Here is a 16,553-nt window from a genome sequence, read left to right on the forward strand (position 1 = left end):
TGTGTGTGTGTGTGTGTGTGTGTGTGTGTGTGTGTGTGTGTGTGTGTGTGAGTGTGTGTGTGTGTGTGAGACTCCAGGCCTCGCTGTTGCTGTTAAAAAAAAAAAATAGATAAAATCGTCTATGCAGGCCGAGGACGAAAAACACTGTGGCAACTAGACTGGAAGAAGCGGTGCCATGTATTTATTCAGCAGACGTTAACCCGAGGGCGAACCCCCGCCCCGGCAGTTTTGAAGGACAAAAAAAAGGAATATAAACATTTAGACCGTAGCACCCTGCCTTTTTAATTTTGTCTCTCTCTCTCGCTCCTCTGATGGTCTCGCTGCCGCAGCGATATCTTCGGGGTTTTTTAAAACACAAATATCACCGTGCTCATTTCTCAGGCTCTTTTCAGTCATGCATTATAGACAAATAGACCTGAAAGTCTGTCTAAAAAAAACATTCAGCTATTTGCACATTGCACTGGACAAAATTACCATAGTACTTTGTTTGGAGGCCAACTTGTCGCCTGCACGATGTGTGATTCTGTTTGCATTTGTTTTCCACATTACACATCACTTCTTCAAAAGCAAACCAACGTAAACACAAAGACGACCACTAATACCTACTGTGGCCAAGGGTTTCCATCCAATCATTAAAACAGCTTTCTACCCCCCCCCCCAATATTTCCAATAATACAAGAAATGCAATTAAAGAGCATTTAACAGGATCCCAATGCAAGGCGAGGGAAGGTAGGATTTTGGGCCCTTTTGGAAACACGTACACCACCAATGGAACGGTCTCCTCCACCACCACGCGCAGGGTCCAGAAATGCAGCCGCTCGCTCAGCAAGGTGACTGCGTTTGCTCTTCTCATACCTCAGCTTTTTAGAACCTCTGCATTTACAGTCGACACAACTGATGGTTTCCAATCCAGCTCCTCCCCCGGTCGGTCCAGAGCCTCTGCTGTCGGGCCGGCGGTTCCCTGGCTTTGTTTTTATTGCTTCAGGTTTCAAGTTCTTTCTCATCTAAAATGTGAAGTCTGCAAGTCTGCTTTCCCCCAAAAAGCCTGTGGTGCTTGTCAAAAAAAAAATATATATATAATAATAATAATCTAGGAGTGGGGGGAAAAAAAAAGAATAAAATAGAAATTAAAAAACCTTGCTGTGAGAAGTCAGTGTTCAGTTATCCCCGGCTCCATGTGTTGAGACGGGGTTTTTTTTCCCCCTCCAATCTGCCCAGAGGAGCAGCCTGTGTAATCCAAACACTTTTCGTGGACACATGCGTCGACTCAGTCGTGTGGTTGAACAGGTTTTAACAGAAGAAGGAAAAGAAGAAAAAAAAAAAAAGGAGCATTTACTGCGGTAAAGCTTTTGAAGCTTTAAGTCAGAATCACACGATATACTGTGCTTCCTTTGGATCAAAACAAATCCCTAATCAAAAGAGAAATCGACTATGTGAATATTCATTGTATAGAGAAAATCAAAAAATAAAAAAAATAAAAATCAAGTACTTATATTTAATCACGCAGAGCCGACGCTCCATTGATGAAAATCTACAATGCCTATGTTCTTATCAGAAATGGAGGCGGGTGTTCCGGGTTGCCTGAACCGGAGCCGGGCCGTGCGGCCGTGCGGCGCCCGCAAAAGGTGAATAGCGGAGGAAAAACTCCCGATTTCTCAAACCAAAGTGCAAAACGACTTCCGACTGTGGTTCAGGCAACTTCCCAATGCTCCCCGAAACCAACATATCGCGTGTAGATACACACTGTAAACACCAATGACACTGTACAGAATGCCCCTTTAATGGAGATATGTATAAAAGATTTTTTTTTTTTTTTTAATCCTCCTTTGGCCCATTTCAGCACAGAGAGACGGGGATTTATAAAACAATATGTGAATCGAACCCTCTAATGACCTCCAGATGATTTTATGTTGCGAGATTCACGGGGGAATGAAAGAGCCCTTCTGCTCAGGAGTCAAAAAATGTTTTATTCTGTTCTTGAATCAAAGTAAAACATTTCATTTCCTCTTTATTCTTTCCCTCCCCTGTTATGTTTTGGTTGGATCTTGCCTGTGGAAATGGAACCATATTTAATAAATATATCAGACCATCTTTGCAGACAGTTTGTCGTCTTATATTTTCTTTCTGAGTTTGTCTGGGAGGTGAATAGTCAGTCTGAGATAGAATTGATTGATTGGAATAAATTATAGCGCACAACTACAGAAAGCATCATTTACAACTTCATACATTTCCTTATCCAAAAAGGAAAACATTTTTTTTGCCTCACAATACAATTATCAAGTTTCATAGTTAATCTGCACATAATGACCTCAGTGTCATGCCATAAACTTAATATAGTTAATTTTTTTTTTTTTTTTTTAAGGTGAGTAGATAGATTTAGAATAAATCATTAAAAATAAATCTTTTTTTTTTTGGGTTACATTTTGGTCTGCACTCTGGTCAGTTCAGCTGCCCAGCTTCTTCAACAGCACCAGGGCTTCTTTATGGACCTGTGGCAAAAGAACACATGGATTGGAGTGTCTCCTGCACCAAGCGCTTGTTCTTTCAGATATGTCAAAAAGAAAAAAAATATACATATACACACACACTTGAACTAGATCTGACATTTTTATAGTGTGAGCCAAATACTGTCGTAAGTTGGGCACGTAACATGAGACGCTACAATTAGGACTTTAACTGATACTGTAAAACCAGAGGTTATTTAATCTTTAAATAGTTTTATGTATCTAATCATTGAGTTGAGAAGGCCGATTCAAAGTGCTTCCCGTAAGGCACAAAATAAATGATATCAAAGCAATGAAGAATAAACCCGGGAATAAAAAGCTCACGACAACAAAACCACAGAGTTTCAAGGTCAAAGTTCAATCTAAAAAGCAGCTGCACCAAGTGCTCCCCCCCCCCCCCCCCCCCCCTACCTCTTTGTCTTCCCATGTGAGCGTGGGGTAGTTTTTCGCCTTGGTCAGCCAGAGAACAGCCCTTTCTCTGTCGTTCATGCCGATGTACGTCTTCCCGAGCATGAGCAGGTTCTTGCTATAAAAACTGGGCTGCACTGGGAGGCAGAACACGAGGAGAGTAAATCACCAAAAGGCACCTTGTCGCACAACCGGTCCTACGCTACATAGCCAAAAGTATGTAGACACTCGTAAACGAATCGGTGCATGAGTGCGGCCACGCAATCCTTAGACAAACATCTGCAGTAGAATGAGTCGTGAACCCAGAGCTCAGTGACTTTCAACGCGGCACTGTGTCATAGGGCACCGCCTTTGAAACAAATCAGTTTCACGTCACATTCCTGCGCCGCTAGATCTGCCCCGGCCGACCCTGAGTTCTGCTATTGTGCAGCGCAAACGTGCGGCAGGCGGCACACCACTGCACACCGCCCTCCGGAACAGCGGCGTCGGCACGGGAGCCGCTCGCGGCGAGCCCCGTGAACTGGGTCTCTGCGGCCGAGCCCGGAGGGTCAAGGAGCGTCGGTCGGAGCGGTGTAAAGCGGGCGCCGGAGGACCGGGTCGGAAAGCCTTCCCAGAAGAACGGAGGCCGTTACACCAGCAAAGGGGGCAGCAACTCCGCCTTGATGCCCCTGGTTTTGAAATGAAATGTCGGACGAGCACACGTGGGTGCGGCGGTTCGGGCGTCCGCATACTTTTGGCCACGTGGTGTATTTTAGAATGGCAAACGGGCTAAACGATGCACCAGTGTGTAAGCTCCCCTTACCTTCTTCAGCCTTTAAGAAGAATTCTAAAGCCTGAAAAGGTGCAGAGAACAATCTCATGAACGATATGTTTTTTGCAGTTATAGGCCTGTGATGAAACAAAGTTGGAAAAAGTGGATGCAAACAAACGGGAGGAAACGAGAGAAAGATAAGGCGCCCTCACCTCCTCGTACGTGGCCGTGGGCGGTGTCGCAAAGATTAGGGCGGCCAATTTGGACTGGTACCACGGCAACTCGGCAAAAGCAAAGCACCTAAAAAAAAAAAAAAAAAACGTTGACAGCTCTGCTCGTGAATGGTGACGCGAGACCCGAGCAGATGTTTTATTTTCATTCCTCGACTCGGTCGGGAGGCGCGAGCCACTCCCCGGGGGAGCTGCCGCCAGCCACACAGGCTGAACTGAGACGTGAATCTCGAACAAAAAGACCCAAGAGGACTCGCGACTCCACCGAGAAACGACCCCCGAGAAACCGGGTCACGAATCGAGAGGATCCGCAAAAAAATGTTAAAAAAAAAATTTAAAATAAATGGACCGAGGACGATGCCCTTCATGATGTCAAATGAGGCTCTCTGGCCGCTGAATGTTTTTTACTTCTTTTTGGGCAAACGACGTTCCAACTCAGAGTCCAACTCGAGTTGGACTGGTAGTCTTAAAAATATATATATATATATTTTTTTTAAGTTTAACATTGCTCAGGGAGAAGTTAGTTTGAAGTACTTATAAGGAATCAACCTGGTACAAAACACGCCCCATTGAGGCCAAAAGTACTTCTGGTCCTGAACGAACGCCAGAACCGAGGAGCGAGCTGTGCCGGTCCCCTCCAGCGCTCTCTGTTGAGCCTCACCAGTGACCCAAGATGTGCAGCGAAGTGGCGTCGCCAGGATTCAGCTCCACGGCTCTCTGGGGGGGGAAATAAGATCAGAGGGCGTTTTCAAAGCTCCGACCCCGCAAGGCTGCGTTTCGATTCCTAGGTTCTCGTGATTTTATTATTTTAATCCCCCCCCTTCTTTATTTACCTCGAGGTGTCGCCTGATGACGAACGACTGTGCGATTTTGAATTTGGACCCCTCGTAGTCGCCGACGTCGCTGAGCAACACGGCGTACCACTGCGGGATTCGGACAGAAAAAGCAAATTAAAAATAAATAACACATCTTGAGGAATCTCCCCCAAATCCAAACTTCAATATCCCCGCCCACATGGACCCGCTGACAGCTTCCCCCTCGGGGCGGGGGTCGTACTTTGTGAGCCGCGAAGCAGCCGTCGTCCTTCTCCAGGGCCTTCTTTGCGTAGTCGAAGCCCTCGAGCGTCAGCCTCTTCTTCTGCTCGGCGGCCAGGTCGGGCATGACGGACATGTCGCGGGACACCCGCGCCAGCCGCCAGAGGAACTCCACATTGTCGCTGGGGGGGGGGGAGGACGACAGACACGGGGGTCAGCGGCCGGCGACTCCCGCCGTCCCCCTCTCGGTTTAACCGGAGCGCCGGTGGAGAGCGCTACGGGCCGGACATCCGCGGTTAATGATTAACCCCCTCCCGGCGATTCTATGCGCCGCTTGGCTCCGCGACCGGCCTGGACTGGGTTTTATTTATTAGCGGCGGGAATCCACGGGGACGCACCTGCGATACGAAGGGTGTCCTCACCTGTCTTTGTACTCCTGCAGCAGCTGGTAGAGTTTTTCGATCTCGGCGCAGCTGTACAGGTAGTCCGCCTGCTCCAAGACGTCGTCGACTGGTCGTGCAAACAGAAAAGACGGATTCAGGGACAATGTGGATCCGGGTCCACGTCCCATGTACAAAACCCCAGGCTGATGTGTTTGCTTTCTCCCCCGTCGTCGTTCTCGACAGGGCAGCCTCGTTGCTTTACCTTTAAATGATCCACGTTTGTGGTTGACGGCTGTCAGCCACAAACGTGTATGCCGCGGTGAATTCATTCAAAATAACGGTGAAAATGACCTTGGCGAGGCCGACAGTGCCAAATAATGAGTTCCCTACGAGCCACTCAAAGCAGGAAGGCAGAAATGGTCACATTATTCCCTTATCCAGATTGGATATTCATTAAAAAAACAAACAAAAAACAAAACATTAAGGATTTAAACAGAATATAAAACCAGACAACATACCTATTAATAATTGACGACAGATAGAAAACATTTGGCAAAGCACGCAGTGATGGAAGGAGCAGTCAGTTCCGTTCCCAACCTCAAAAGTTCACATTTGAGCCGCAAACTCTGTGTGATCACAACTTTATTAATTGGCCCAGCGCGTGGAATCGCACCTGCAAATATACAAAAGAAATACGTAGCCCGGCGTGTACAACACACACATTTTTATTGTACTTGTTATTGTTTTATTTGTCATTTTAAATACATTATTTTACCCCACACACACACACACACACACACCATTTGTATTGTACCCGCCGGGCTGTGTTTTTTTTTGGATATTTGACTAATTTTTATTGTACTTGTTGTTCTGTTTTATTTGTCATTTTAAATATAATTTTTACCACACACACACACACACACACACTTTGTGTTGTACCCGCCGGGCTATGTTTTTTTGGATATTTGACTAATTTTTATTGTACTTGTTCCGTTTTATTTGTCATTTTAAATATATTATTTTACTTCACACACACACACACACACACACATCCATACCTTTTTCCAGAGCGTGGACCACGGCTGAACTCTGGACCCCTCGGTAAACCTCGCAGCCCAGATAAGAGAGCGCCGGGAGTCCCAGGAGCAAGGCAGCCCCGCCGCGCTGCGGGTGGAAGCGCACGCAAGTCACACAGTCAAGCAGACGGGCGGAGAGCGAGCGGCGACGCCGGGCGAAGTCGTCTTACCGTGAGCGCGCCGTTGGGTCCGCTCGCCGCCGGCCAGCGGTACCGGCCGCTCGCCCCGCGGCCTTTGCTCCCGGGCGACGACAGTAAGCTCCGCGTTACGAACCGCGCGAGGAGGGTGCCGGTCATGCTGCAGCGGTGTCCAGACGTCACCCGGACGCGCACGTCGGTGTTAAACAACAACCACAACAACAACAACAACAACAACAACAACAACAACAACAAACAAGTAGCCGACGAGGGTCGTTCAACAGCGATACACGCCGGAAACGTTTTGCAGAGCCGCAACGTTACAAATACGGAGTATATTAAAAAAAAAAAGAAACCAACCAAACAAAAACCCCCACACACTCTCTCTCTCTCTCTCTCTATCCCGACACGGAGGCGGCTCGTCGTCGGGGTCTACGGCGCCCGAGCTGGGTTGGACGTTTATATAGTCCCGGCCGAGCGGCGCCGGGTTGCGTTTAACGACGTAACGATCTTGAACGCCTCCCGTCGGTGCGCGCCCCGCGTGGTCCGTCGACAAAAGCGCAAAGGTTCCGCTCCGGGGAACGTTGATTTAAAAAAAAACAAAAACAGTTGGAGGATACGTTTTGTGTCTGAAATGACACCAGTGCTGTTATTATTAATTGTTTGGGGAAAAAAAATTTGATCTACTGAAATATGGGGTTTCCACTTATTACGTGTGTAAAAAAAAAAAAATAATACATAACGCGTTGATCTTTTTGAGACTATAGCACAATAGCCCTTGATCTCTGCAGACACCAAGTTAAACACGGCCTTGCAGTTATCCAGTTAAAATGTATAGAAATATATTTGCATTAGTCGGACATAAATAACATTTAATGTCGTTTAAATTTTCGCTGCAACTGTAATTGTGGAACTTGGTCAGTGGGATATCGTGTGTTTGTACTGTTCTGCATTACTTCCCTGTATTGCTGCTATTACCGTATTACTGGTACAATATGGACTCATAGAACACACGTTGAAATGTATTGTATTCTTTACAACAACAACAACAACAACAACAACAACAAAAAAAACATTTCTCCGTAGTTTTGTCTCGTGTTTCTATGGAGAACGCCCACGTAGCTGTGCGCTGTTGGGAACATTTTAAAATGGGGGGAAAAAAACAGACAAACAAACAAACAAAAAAAAAACTCTCGAAAAAAAAAAATAAACGGCCGGTGGAGCCGCCACAGCGGACTAACGTGGGTTTCGCAGGGTTTCTTAAGGTTTCTTAAGGTTTCGCAGGGTTTCTCAGGGTTTCGCAAGGTTTCGCAGGGTTTCATAGGGTTTCGCAGGGTTTCATAGGGTTTCGCAGGGTTTCATAGGGTTTCGCAGGGTTTCATAGGGTTTCGCAGGGTTTCTCAGGGTTTCATAGGGTTTCGCAGGGTTTCATAGGGTTTCGCAGGGTTTCTCAGGGTTTCATAGGGTTTCGCAGGGTTTCATAGGGTTTCGCAGGGTTTCATCGTGCACTTGGCGCAGCGTACGCGCCGCGCCCGTACGCTGCGCCAACGCGCCTGGTGTAGTTCTGCCGTAACGCCCACAGCGGGAGTGTCGCTAGCTCCGCGCAGGGCTACAGGGCTACAGCGCTACTACTCCTCGAGTTGCGTCCAGTGTCCAGCAAGCGAACGATCCCGGGTGAGATCGGTACCTTCATCGATTGATCAATTGGTTGTGTGCGTGTGTGTGTGTGTGTATGTGTGCGTGTGCGTGAGGGGGGTGGGGGTGAGGGAGGGGGTGGGGTCCCGTCGATCGTCGTCGATCGTTGGTCGCGTTGTCTTCAACAAGCTGCCATGGCCACCGGCGGGGCTCCGGGGCCCGGGGGGGCTCAGTGTGTGACCAGGGTGGAGCTGACGGTGTCCTGCGAGAAGCTCCTGGACATGGACGTCTTCTCCAAGTCCGACCCCCTGTGCGCCCTGTACATAGACTCGGGGAGTGGCTGGTACGAGGTCTGTGAATCAGTCATCTTTCTAGAAGTCGCTGATCACATGAATTGATCACAATTATTTATAGGAAATATCGGGAATATTAATGCATGAGGATATTTAAGTGGTAATCCATACGTTTATTTAGTTAAATAAATGACACATTAATTAATTATTTATTTATTCGTTTGTTTGTTTATTTATTTATTAAATTAAATTATTATCATTATTATTATTTCTATAATAATTTAATCATTGATTAATTTGTATTAATAATACACCAATTAATGAATTAAGTCTGAAATAATTATTATTCAACAATACAACAACAACAATACATATTATTATTATTATTATTATTATTATTATTATTATTTATTATTATTATTTTTATTATTATGGAAACAGCCATTTGATGTATTTGCCTTTTGCATGTTCTCTATATGCTGTTTCCATTTTTGAAGACGGGATCCGCCTTTTAGAAGTGAAAGGCAGCCATAAAGCAACATGGCTAGCTGTGGTCAGTCAACTGTCAATATGCATGAACATTCACCAAGAAAAGAGCAGCCCCCTTGGGTGAAAAAATATACCCACCAACTTTGCTGACCGAGAAAAACAAATGTATTGATCAGAAGAAGGCAAACCTTCAGAAATTTGACCATGTTGGAGAGAAGAGGAGGGTAAACTTGACCATAAAAAAAAAAAACATTGCAGGTTGCAATGCAATTCTGGGACTCGTAGCGTAATTCACCCAACACAGAAGATGTTATGGATTACCACTTTAAATGATGCATTAACACCGCAGTTAGTGCCCTTAATACATATTACAGCTTGCAATATTTGACCGAAGTCAGTGACATAAATCTTCACATTATTCCCATATCAAGCTTGTTATATTCTGATAGATAGATAACTACATGATTTACTTTCTGACAAAGTTTGGTCGCACGGAGATGGTCCTGAATTGCCTCAATCCAAAGTTTGCCAAGAAGTTTGTCATGGACTACTACTTTGAGATGATGCAGAAACTGAAGTTTTGCGTTTATGACATCGACAACGACACCCACAACTTGGATGATGACGATTTCCTGGGAGAGATGGGGTGCAGCTTGGGCCAGGTGATGCTTTTTATTGTTGTTTGTCTCATTCTAAATTATTATGTATACACTGACTATTCATTACATATGCACTTCTACTGAATTACGAGGAGATGGTGCGCTGGATGGGACAACCATTCATGACTCCAGAGAACATGTTTCCACTGCTCCAGAGTCCTACGGCAGTACGCTTTACACCATTTCAGCCGACACTTGACATTGCGCACGTTGATCTTGGGCTTGCGTGCAGCTGCTCGGCCATAGAAACTCAGTTCACGAAGCTCACGGCGAACAGTTCTTGTGCTGGCGTTGCTTCCAGGGGCAGTTTGGAAACTCGGTAGTGAGTGTTGCAACCGAGGACAGTGGATTTTTGCGTGCAACACGCGTCAGCACTCCGGTGGCCCCGTTCTGTGAGCCGTTTCCACTTCACAATAACAGAACTTAACGGTCTTAGGAGATTGCATGGCTCTATTCTTTATTTCACGCACCTGTTAGTAATGGGTGTGGCTGAAATAGCCAAACCCATAAATTAGAAGGGGTGTCCACATACGTTTGGCTTTGTAGTGTATATCCATGTATTAAAAAAAAAAAAGCAAATATACTTTTGTTTTTCCCCCCTGCGCACTAGATTGTGTCATGTCGGACGCTGACACGACCTCTGCTGCTGAAGAACAAGAAGCCGGCTGGATGCGGGACCATTACAGTGAGCTGAGAAATGAACAAATGGAAGCCTGTTGTTAAAAAAAAAAGTCTATTAAGGAGTAGCTTAAAAAGTGGTGAGCTTTTGCCAGCTTCGGGCTACAGACAGGGTCCTGGAAAATCAAGGGACTTACAGTGTTATCATACAAATTTGAACACATCTCTAACATACACCAGGGTGAACACTACGAATTGGACAGTTGAGTAAAGTGTACTTGAAAGTTGCTCGAAACGGGTTGATTTAATCCGAAAGACGTTTGCCTTTTATGACTTTGATCGGTTGTCTTTTAAAGATCTGCGCGGAGGAGATCAAGGACAACCGAGTGGCCGACTTTGAGGTGTCGGCCCGAAAACTGGACAAAAAGGTAGGGAGGTTCTTCGTAAACCGATAAGATCCCAGAGCTTTGTAGTAACTGAGATGTTGTGGTGCAAATGGCGTCAAACCTCGCTGTGCCCTTGTGAAGAACTATGAGGTCCTGCCTCTTCAAGTTCTGGTACACCTTGGTATTCCTCCTTTCTAAATCGAATTGACCAAAGTCTGTATCTGAGATAGGCCTTCAATACCCTCCACAACGTCTTGTTGTTTTTTTTTACATTTATTTTAGTATTTATGGTGGTCTGACCCCTTCCTGGAATTCTACAAAAAGACAGAAACCAGCTGGCAGCTGGCCCACAGGACAGAGGTAAGGAAAGTCAGTCACCGGGTTCAGAGGGTTTCGGGACTTTTATCTGGAGCCGCTGGTGTGTTAAACCCAGGATGTGAACATAAATTTCCCCAATCACGACCAAATATCACCCTTGGGTTAAGGGGCCTGAGTTTAAATATCACAATTACGCCGCAGCGGACGTTATATTGTAATGAGTTAGTACTTGGTTGAAATATTGGTTGAAGGACTGATCTGCGTCATCAAGCTACAAAGTGTGGAAACTGAGAATGAGGAGCATCTTAAATAATGACTTTGTATCTGGACCTTTGTGAAAACCTTATCAATAAGAAATGTACAATAACGAGTAGCACTTCTCTTTCTGCGTCATTCAAACGTCGGTCAAACGCCGACAGACCGTTCCCACTCACCGTGCTCAACAATGGCTATTGTTCTCAGAGCCAGAGTCTGGTATTTCAAGCACTGTTTCAAGTAAATGGCACAGTCGGTAATAATCTAGAAACAGGCGCGGCATGGCCTCCATGTCCACTTTGACGATAAAGAAAATGGATTATCTCGACTAAGACCGGCACCAAGACCAGACAGAAGAAGCTGACTGGTCCTCAATGACCTGAGTCAAAACTAATTCATCTTACGTGAAGTAACGTCTCACAAAGGCATTTTTAAATTCTTCATTCATTTAGGTAGGGTTTAGTTCAGCGTGTGCGTATTACTAAGTACGACCTAACCTCCGCCTGTCTCCCACGTAGGTGGTGAAGAACAACCTGAACCCGAACTGGAGGCCGTTCAGAATCCCCCTGCAGTCCCTCTGCGGTGGAGACCTGGAGCGACGCATAAAAGTACAAAACACACACACACACACACACGCATAAGCCCGTAACCAGCTGCTTTTCCTGTTATTTATGTTATTTATGTTTATTCCCGTTAACATGCCCCCCTGCACTTTATTATTATTTTTTTTTTTGCATCTTAATAACTCAAAGCTAAAGCTCGCTTCACACCTTTAAACGATGAACGACGAGAACGAACCGGAAAGCCTGTTTGTTTCTATAGAGGGTCGGACTCCACGCGCGGAGAAATCTGTGAGGCGCTGCGGCGCCGAAATTTCCGCTTCCGGTCGAGGCTTCAGGGATGCGTTCATATTTGCGTCGATAATCACGCATCATCATTCATTTTATTGGAACTGGGCTCAAAGCGGAGTAAATAAGTCACACGTTTTCAAAATGGTGATTGTTAACGTTTAACGTTTAACGTTTAACGTTGGATATCTTCTCGGACATGTTTTTGGAGGGGAAACCCAGACGCAGTTCATCCGATGGACACTAGGGGGGGGGTGATCCGACTCTCGGATCGGATTACGGACTATATGTGAAGCGGGCTTAAAGCTATTAATCTGAAGGTTGAGTTTGATCAGCTTGTACATCTCGCCCGCTCACGTCGCTCTAATACACTAACAAACTGAATTCATCTGACATTTGCTGTTGCGGATCCAAAGTCCAAACTGGAGGACGGCCGCCGCTGCTCGCCGCCCGGCTGGATGTGCGTGCGTATGCCCCGAATAATTGGCATCGTGATGTGCAGGTGTGCCTCTTCCCTTTCGTCCCTACTTAATTTCTAGCGCCACCGATTGTTTTGTATTGATTTGGTATTTCACGATTACCGCAGTTGAAATGCCTCTGAGTGTGTCCAAGCAGGGATTCGCATTTTTCCTTTTTTTCTTTTGACCCACGCTCCTCGCGCGTCTCCTCCAGGTTGATTGCTACGACCACCACGTCAACGGCTCCCACAGCCTGATCGGAACCTTCGTGACCACGCTGTCGCAGATGCAGACGGGAACACATGTTTCACCGGTTCGTTTTTGTGCATGTGTGTGTGTGTTTGCAGCGTGTGTGTGTGTGTGTGTGTGTGTGTGTGTGTGTGTGTGTGTGTGTGTGTGTGTGTGTGTGTGTGTGTGTGTGTGTGTGTGTGTGTGTGTGTGTGTGTGTGTTTGTTTGCAGTGTGTGTGTGTGTGTGTGTGTTTGCGGTGTGTGTGTGTGTGCATTTGCAGCGTGTGTTTACAGTGCCTGTTGACATGACGGCTTTGTCTATTCGGAAAGTCCTGTTCGACAAGCTTCGCCCTGTTTGTTTTTTGGGTAAGAAAAAACACGAATAACAACCACGTAATAATCGCCCGTCTGTCCGTTCTACCTGTCACCAGGCGGAATTCGAATGCGTCAACAGGAAGAAGTCGGAGGGCAGGAAGCGGGGCTACAGGAACTCCGGCGTGATTTGCGTCAAGAGGTGTCAGGTCTGGTGACCCAAATAAGCGCGCCGGAACGCCCCTGCGTTTCTCGAGCACGAGACGCCTTTAAACGCGACTTTCGCCCCCCTCAGGTGGTGAAGGAGTACACCTTCCTGGATTACATCATGGGGGGCTGTCAGCTCAACTTCACGGTCGGTTTGGTAACGCCAGGCCAGCCGTTATCGGTGTTGTGTATGTAGGCGTTGGTTCACACCACCGTATAACCTCTGTACCTCCTGTAATCCAGATCGCCGTAGACTTCACGGGCTCCAACGGGGACCCCCGGACCCCTCAGTCCCTCCACTACATCAACCCCGACGGCTACAACGAGTACCTGGCGGCCATCTGGGCAGTGGGCAACATCATCCAGGACTATGACAGGTAACCGCGGGGAAAAAAAAAACGCCGGGGATGGAACGGATTGGAACTCCTCGCCAGAAGAGCGTTTTCCTAAACCCACTGCATAGACGAGCTTTGACCGTGTGAGAAAAGTCCTTTACCAATAAAGTTACGGAGGAAGTGACTCATTCTCCTCCCTTTCCTGCTCAGCACCAAAACCTTTCCTGCCTTCGGTTTCGGAGCGATGATTCCTCCCGACTGGAAGGTGTGTATTTTGCTGATATTCAGAATCGGAATGACAATCCGGGTGGGTCCGTTCGGGCAGGAACATTTTCACATTTTGATATACGGGGAATTCAGTCATTCTGTCAGTGGACAGTCAGTGCGTTTCTCCACAATCTCGGAAATTAGCATAAAGAAAGAAAAGCTTGACAGTGGAAAAAGAAAGGGGGGGGGTAAATAAATAAAAAATGAAAAATAAGAAATGAAATAGAGAAATATGCAAAAAATAGATCAATTAGGGAAAAAAATGTAAATAAATAAAAATAACGTATGCCGCAACTGTCAGACTCATTTTCGCCCTCATACTCGACATCCTCATCAGACTAAAAACAAATTTTGACTAATTTGCCTATATAAGAGTATATAGAGTTCACACAGTAGTATACATAAAATGACGTATCAAAAACACAGCATTACTATGTAGATATCTGACCCTTCCTCTCCCTAAATTCACAAGCTGCTTTTCGCGTTTTTCGGTAGGTTTCCCACCAGTTTCCCATCAACTTTGATCCGGTGCATCCATTCTGCCAGGGTAGGTGACGGCAATTCATGCAAATCGCCTTTTCCCGTTGTACTGGTCCACAGTTGGGTGGTTGTTGGATTTTGTGTGCGTGCGTGCGTGCGTGTTTCTTTTAGGCATCGAGGGTGTGGTGTCTGCCTACCAGAAGTGTCTGCCCCAGGTGAAGCTCTACGGTCCCACCAACTTCTCCCCCGTCATCAACCACGTGGCCTGCTTCGCCCGGCAGGCAGTCCAGCAGCGAGCGGCCGCCGTGAGTATAGCCAGGGAGTCGCGGATCTGGAATCCCCTCCCAATGAGCTCAAGGCGTTGTGAAACCACTCGTGGCGCACTTCGTTCGGTCCGCTCGGTCCGGCGCGGTACCAAGTGATGCCCGCGGGGCTGTTGTTCCCTTGATGTACAGCAATACTTTGTGCTGCTCATCCTCACCGACGGAGTGATCACCGACATGGACCAGACGGTCGCCGCCATCGTGGAGGCGTCGCGCCTGCCCATGTCCATCATCATCGTCGGCGTGGGCGGCGAGGACTTTGACGCCATGGAGTTCCTGGACAGCGACGACAAGGTCCTGCGCTCGCCGTGGGGCAGCGCCGCCTTCCGCGACATTGTCCAGTTCGTGCCCTTCCGGAGGTTCAAGGCGAGTGGCCTGTCTGAAGCCTATGGATGAGAAATAAAATGATCAGGGACGCCATCCCCAGTACTGACCAATTGTTATTAATATGTGTGTGTGTGTGTGTGTGTGTGTGTGTGTGTGTGTGTGTGTGTGTGTGTGTGTGTGTGTGTGTGTGTGTGTGTGTGTGTGTGTGTGTGTGTGTGTGTGTGTGTGTGTGTGTGTGTCCATCCCCTCCTTGTCTCCTCGTCTCGCCGCCACAGGCCAACAGCGTGGCTCTCGCCCAGAGTGTTCTGGCCGAGCTGCCCGACCAAGTCTCCTACTTCTTCAACTTCTCCAAACTCAAGCCCCCCAATGAATCCACTCAGGCCGGCCCGCCCTAGGAAGGTGGGATCCAGCCCCGACCCCTGGTTGTCTCCTGCCCCGATTACCAAAACCACAATATTTCTGCTCGGTTTTACGCCTTTTTTGTTTCGAGTCGTCGGATTTCCTCCGTGTTGACTGTTGAATTTGATCCAATTTAACTTGGGACGAGTCGTCAGTCATGCACCATCACACCCTCTAGTCCGTTTCTAGCCCTAGAAGGGAACCACCATCGCTTTCGACCTATATATGAACTTCCTCTTCAGACCACAAACTCTGATTTCATTTTTTTTCTCTCCCTTCAACAGAAAAAGGCCAGTTTGGAGACAGGCGGACTGAGTCCAACGACTTGTTCAACACCGCCGCCGGGCCTCGCATCCCCAAGGGCCCCAGGGCCGAGCTGCAGCCGGTCCCAGAAATTGACAATTCAACAAATCGATTTTTTTAGGTTGCGTCGCATGAGCCGACGTTTCGACCGGTGTTAATTGCATGACCGCACGGACAGCGGATTAAACAAACAAATAGAACAATTAAAAAAAACATTGGCGCCAAGGGGATTTCACCAGTGCCAGAAAAAAAAAATACTTTTTGTTTCTCCCCCCCCCCCCAATTTTCACCCCCCTGTAGTAGTCTTTTTACATTTATTTTAGCTTGCTGTGATTTGGTTGTCATCTGTGAAAATGCACTCAATGCCGCCTGTCTCCAGAAATAACAATTAAAAAAAAAAAAAAGAAAACCTATCACAACTCGTACGCGCTTCGTTCATTTGTAAAATGTTTCACACAAAACGAGTGAGACGTCATGTATTTGTGGATCGAGAAAAAACAATTCACACTATTCATCACAATATTCATCCAGTTCATGGGTGGCCGTCGCCGCACTCCTTTGTTTTCTGCGCCGGTGACGGCGAAACCCGCGAACGATTCTTTTCAAATGAAGTGGAAAAATAACCAGTGAAGTTCTGCATTCATTTCCAATCAATCATGTCGAAAATGACTCAAAGTGTGTGGAAACTATTTATGTGATTCACACGCGGTCGTCTGCCAAAGTAGCACACTTTGACGGGAACTAGGATCCGCGGCTCTCCCGCCTCAATCAATCGTTTAAACCAGAAGCGAAAAGTCGTGTTCGTCTGGCGGAACCGACTCCTCCGACTCCCGGTCGCCTCACCGAAACGAGCGGCTCCCGAGCTTCGAACCGCTTGTCGCTACTCCGT

The 16,553-nt window shown here is 47.0% G+C and overlaps 2 protein-coding genes across 3 annotated transcripts; one reads left to right on the forward strand and one right to left on the reverse strand.

Moving 5' to 3' along the window:
- Nucleotides 1-56: 56 nt before the first annotated feature.
- rmdn1 (regulator of microtubule dynamics 1) lies at nucleotides 57-7,205 on the reverse strand. Its single transcript, XM_080020340.1, has 10 exons — nucleotides 6,557-7,205; nucleotides 6,369-6,474; nucleotides 5,350-5,437; nucleotides 4,950-5,109; nucleotides 4,727-4,816; nucleotides 4,555-4,610; nucleotides 3,876-3,963; nucleotides 3,715-3,745; nucleotides 2,916-3,049; nucleotides 57-2,489 (listed from the first exon to the last, which is right to left on the reverse strand). The coding sequence occupies exons 1-10, from the start codon at nucleotides 6,680-6,682 to the stop codon at nucleotides 2,445-2,447; spliced, it is 924 nt and encodes a 307-aa protein (XP_079876466.1). The 5' UTR covers nucleotides 6,683-7,205; the 3' UTR covers nucleotides 57-2,444.
- A 944-nt stretch (nucleotides 7,206-8,149) lies between these two features.
- Nucleotides 8,150-15,361, forward strand: LOC307245225 (copine-3-like). 2 transcript variants are annotated; one of them, XM_080020684.1, is made up of 15 exons: nucleotides 8,150-8,508; nucleotides 9,423-9,602; nucleotides 10,210-10,284; nucleotides 10,574-10,645; nucleotides 10,886-10,963; nucleotides 11,695-11,784; nucleotides 12,697-12,795; nucleotides 13,143-13,232; nucleotides 13,319-13,378; nucleotides 13,474-13,607; nucleotides 13,776-13,830; nucleotides 14,328-14,379; nucleotides 14,484-14,617; nucleotides 14,768-15,001; nucleotides 15,238-15,361. In XM_080020684.1, the coding sequence occupies exons 1-15, from the start codon at nucleotides 8,353-8,355 to the stop codon at nucleotides 15,355-15,357; spliced, it is 1,629 nt and encodes a 542-aa protein (XP_079876810.1). In that variant the 5' UTR covers nucleotides 8,150-8,352; the 3' UTR covers nucleotides 15,358-15,361. The 2 variants fall into 2 exon arrangements, with proteins under 2 accessions (XP_079876810.1, XP_079876811.1); XM_080020685.1 differs by having other exon boundaries at nucleotides 8,381-8,501.
- Nucleotides 15,362-16,553: the final 1,192 nt, after the last annotated feature.

This window comes from Zeus faber, assembly GCF_960531495.2.
Source record: "Zeus faber genome assembly, chromosome: 19".
NCBI classification, from domain to species: domain Eukaryota; kingdom Metazoa; phylum Chordata; class Actinopteri; order Zeiformes; family Zeidae; genus Zeus; species Zeus faber.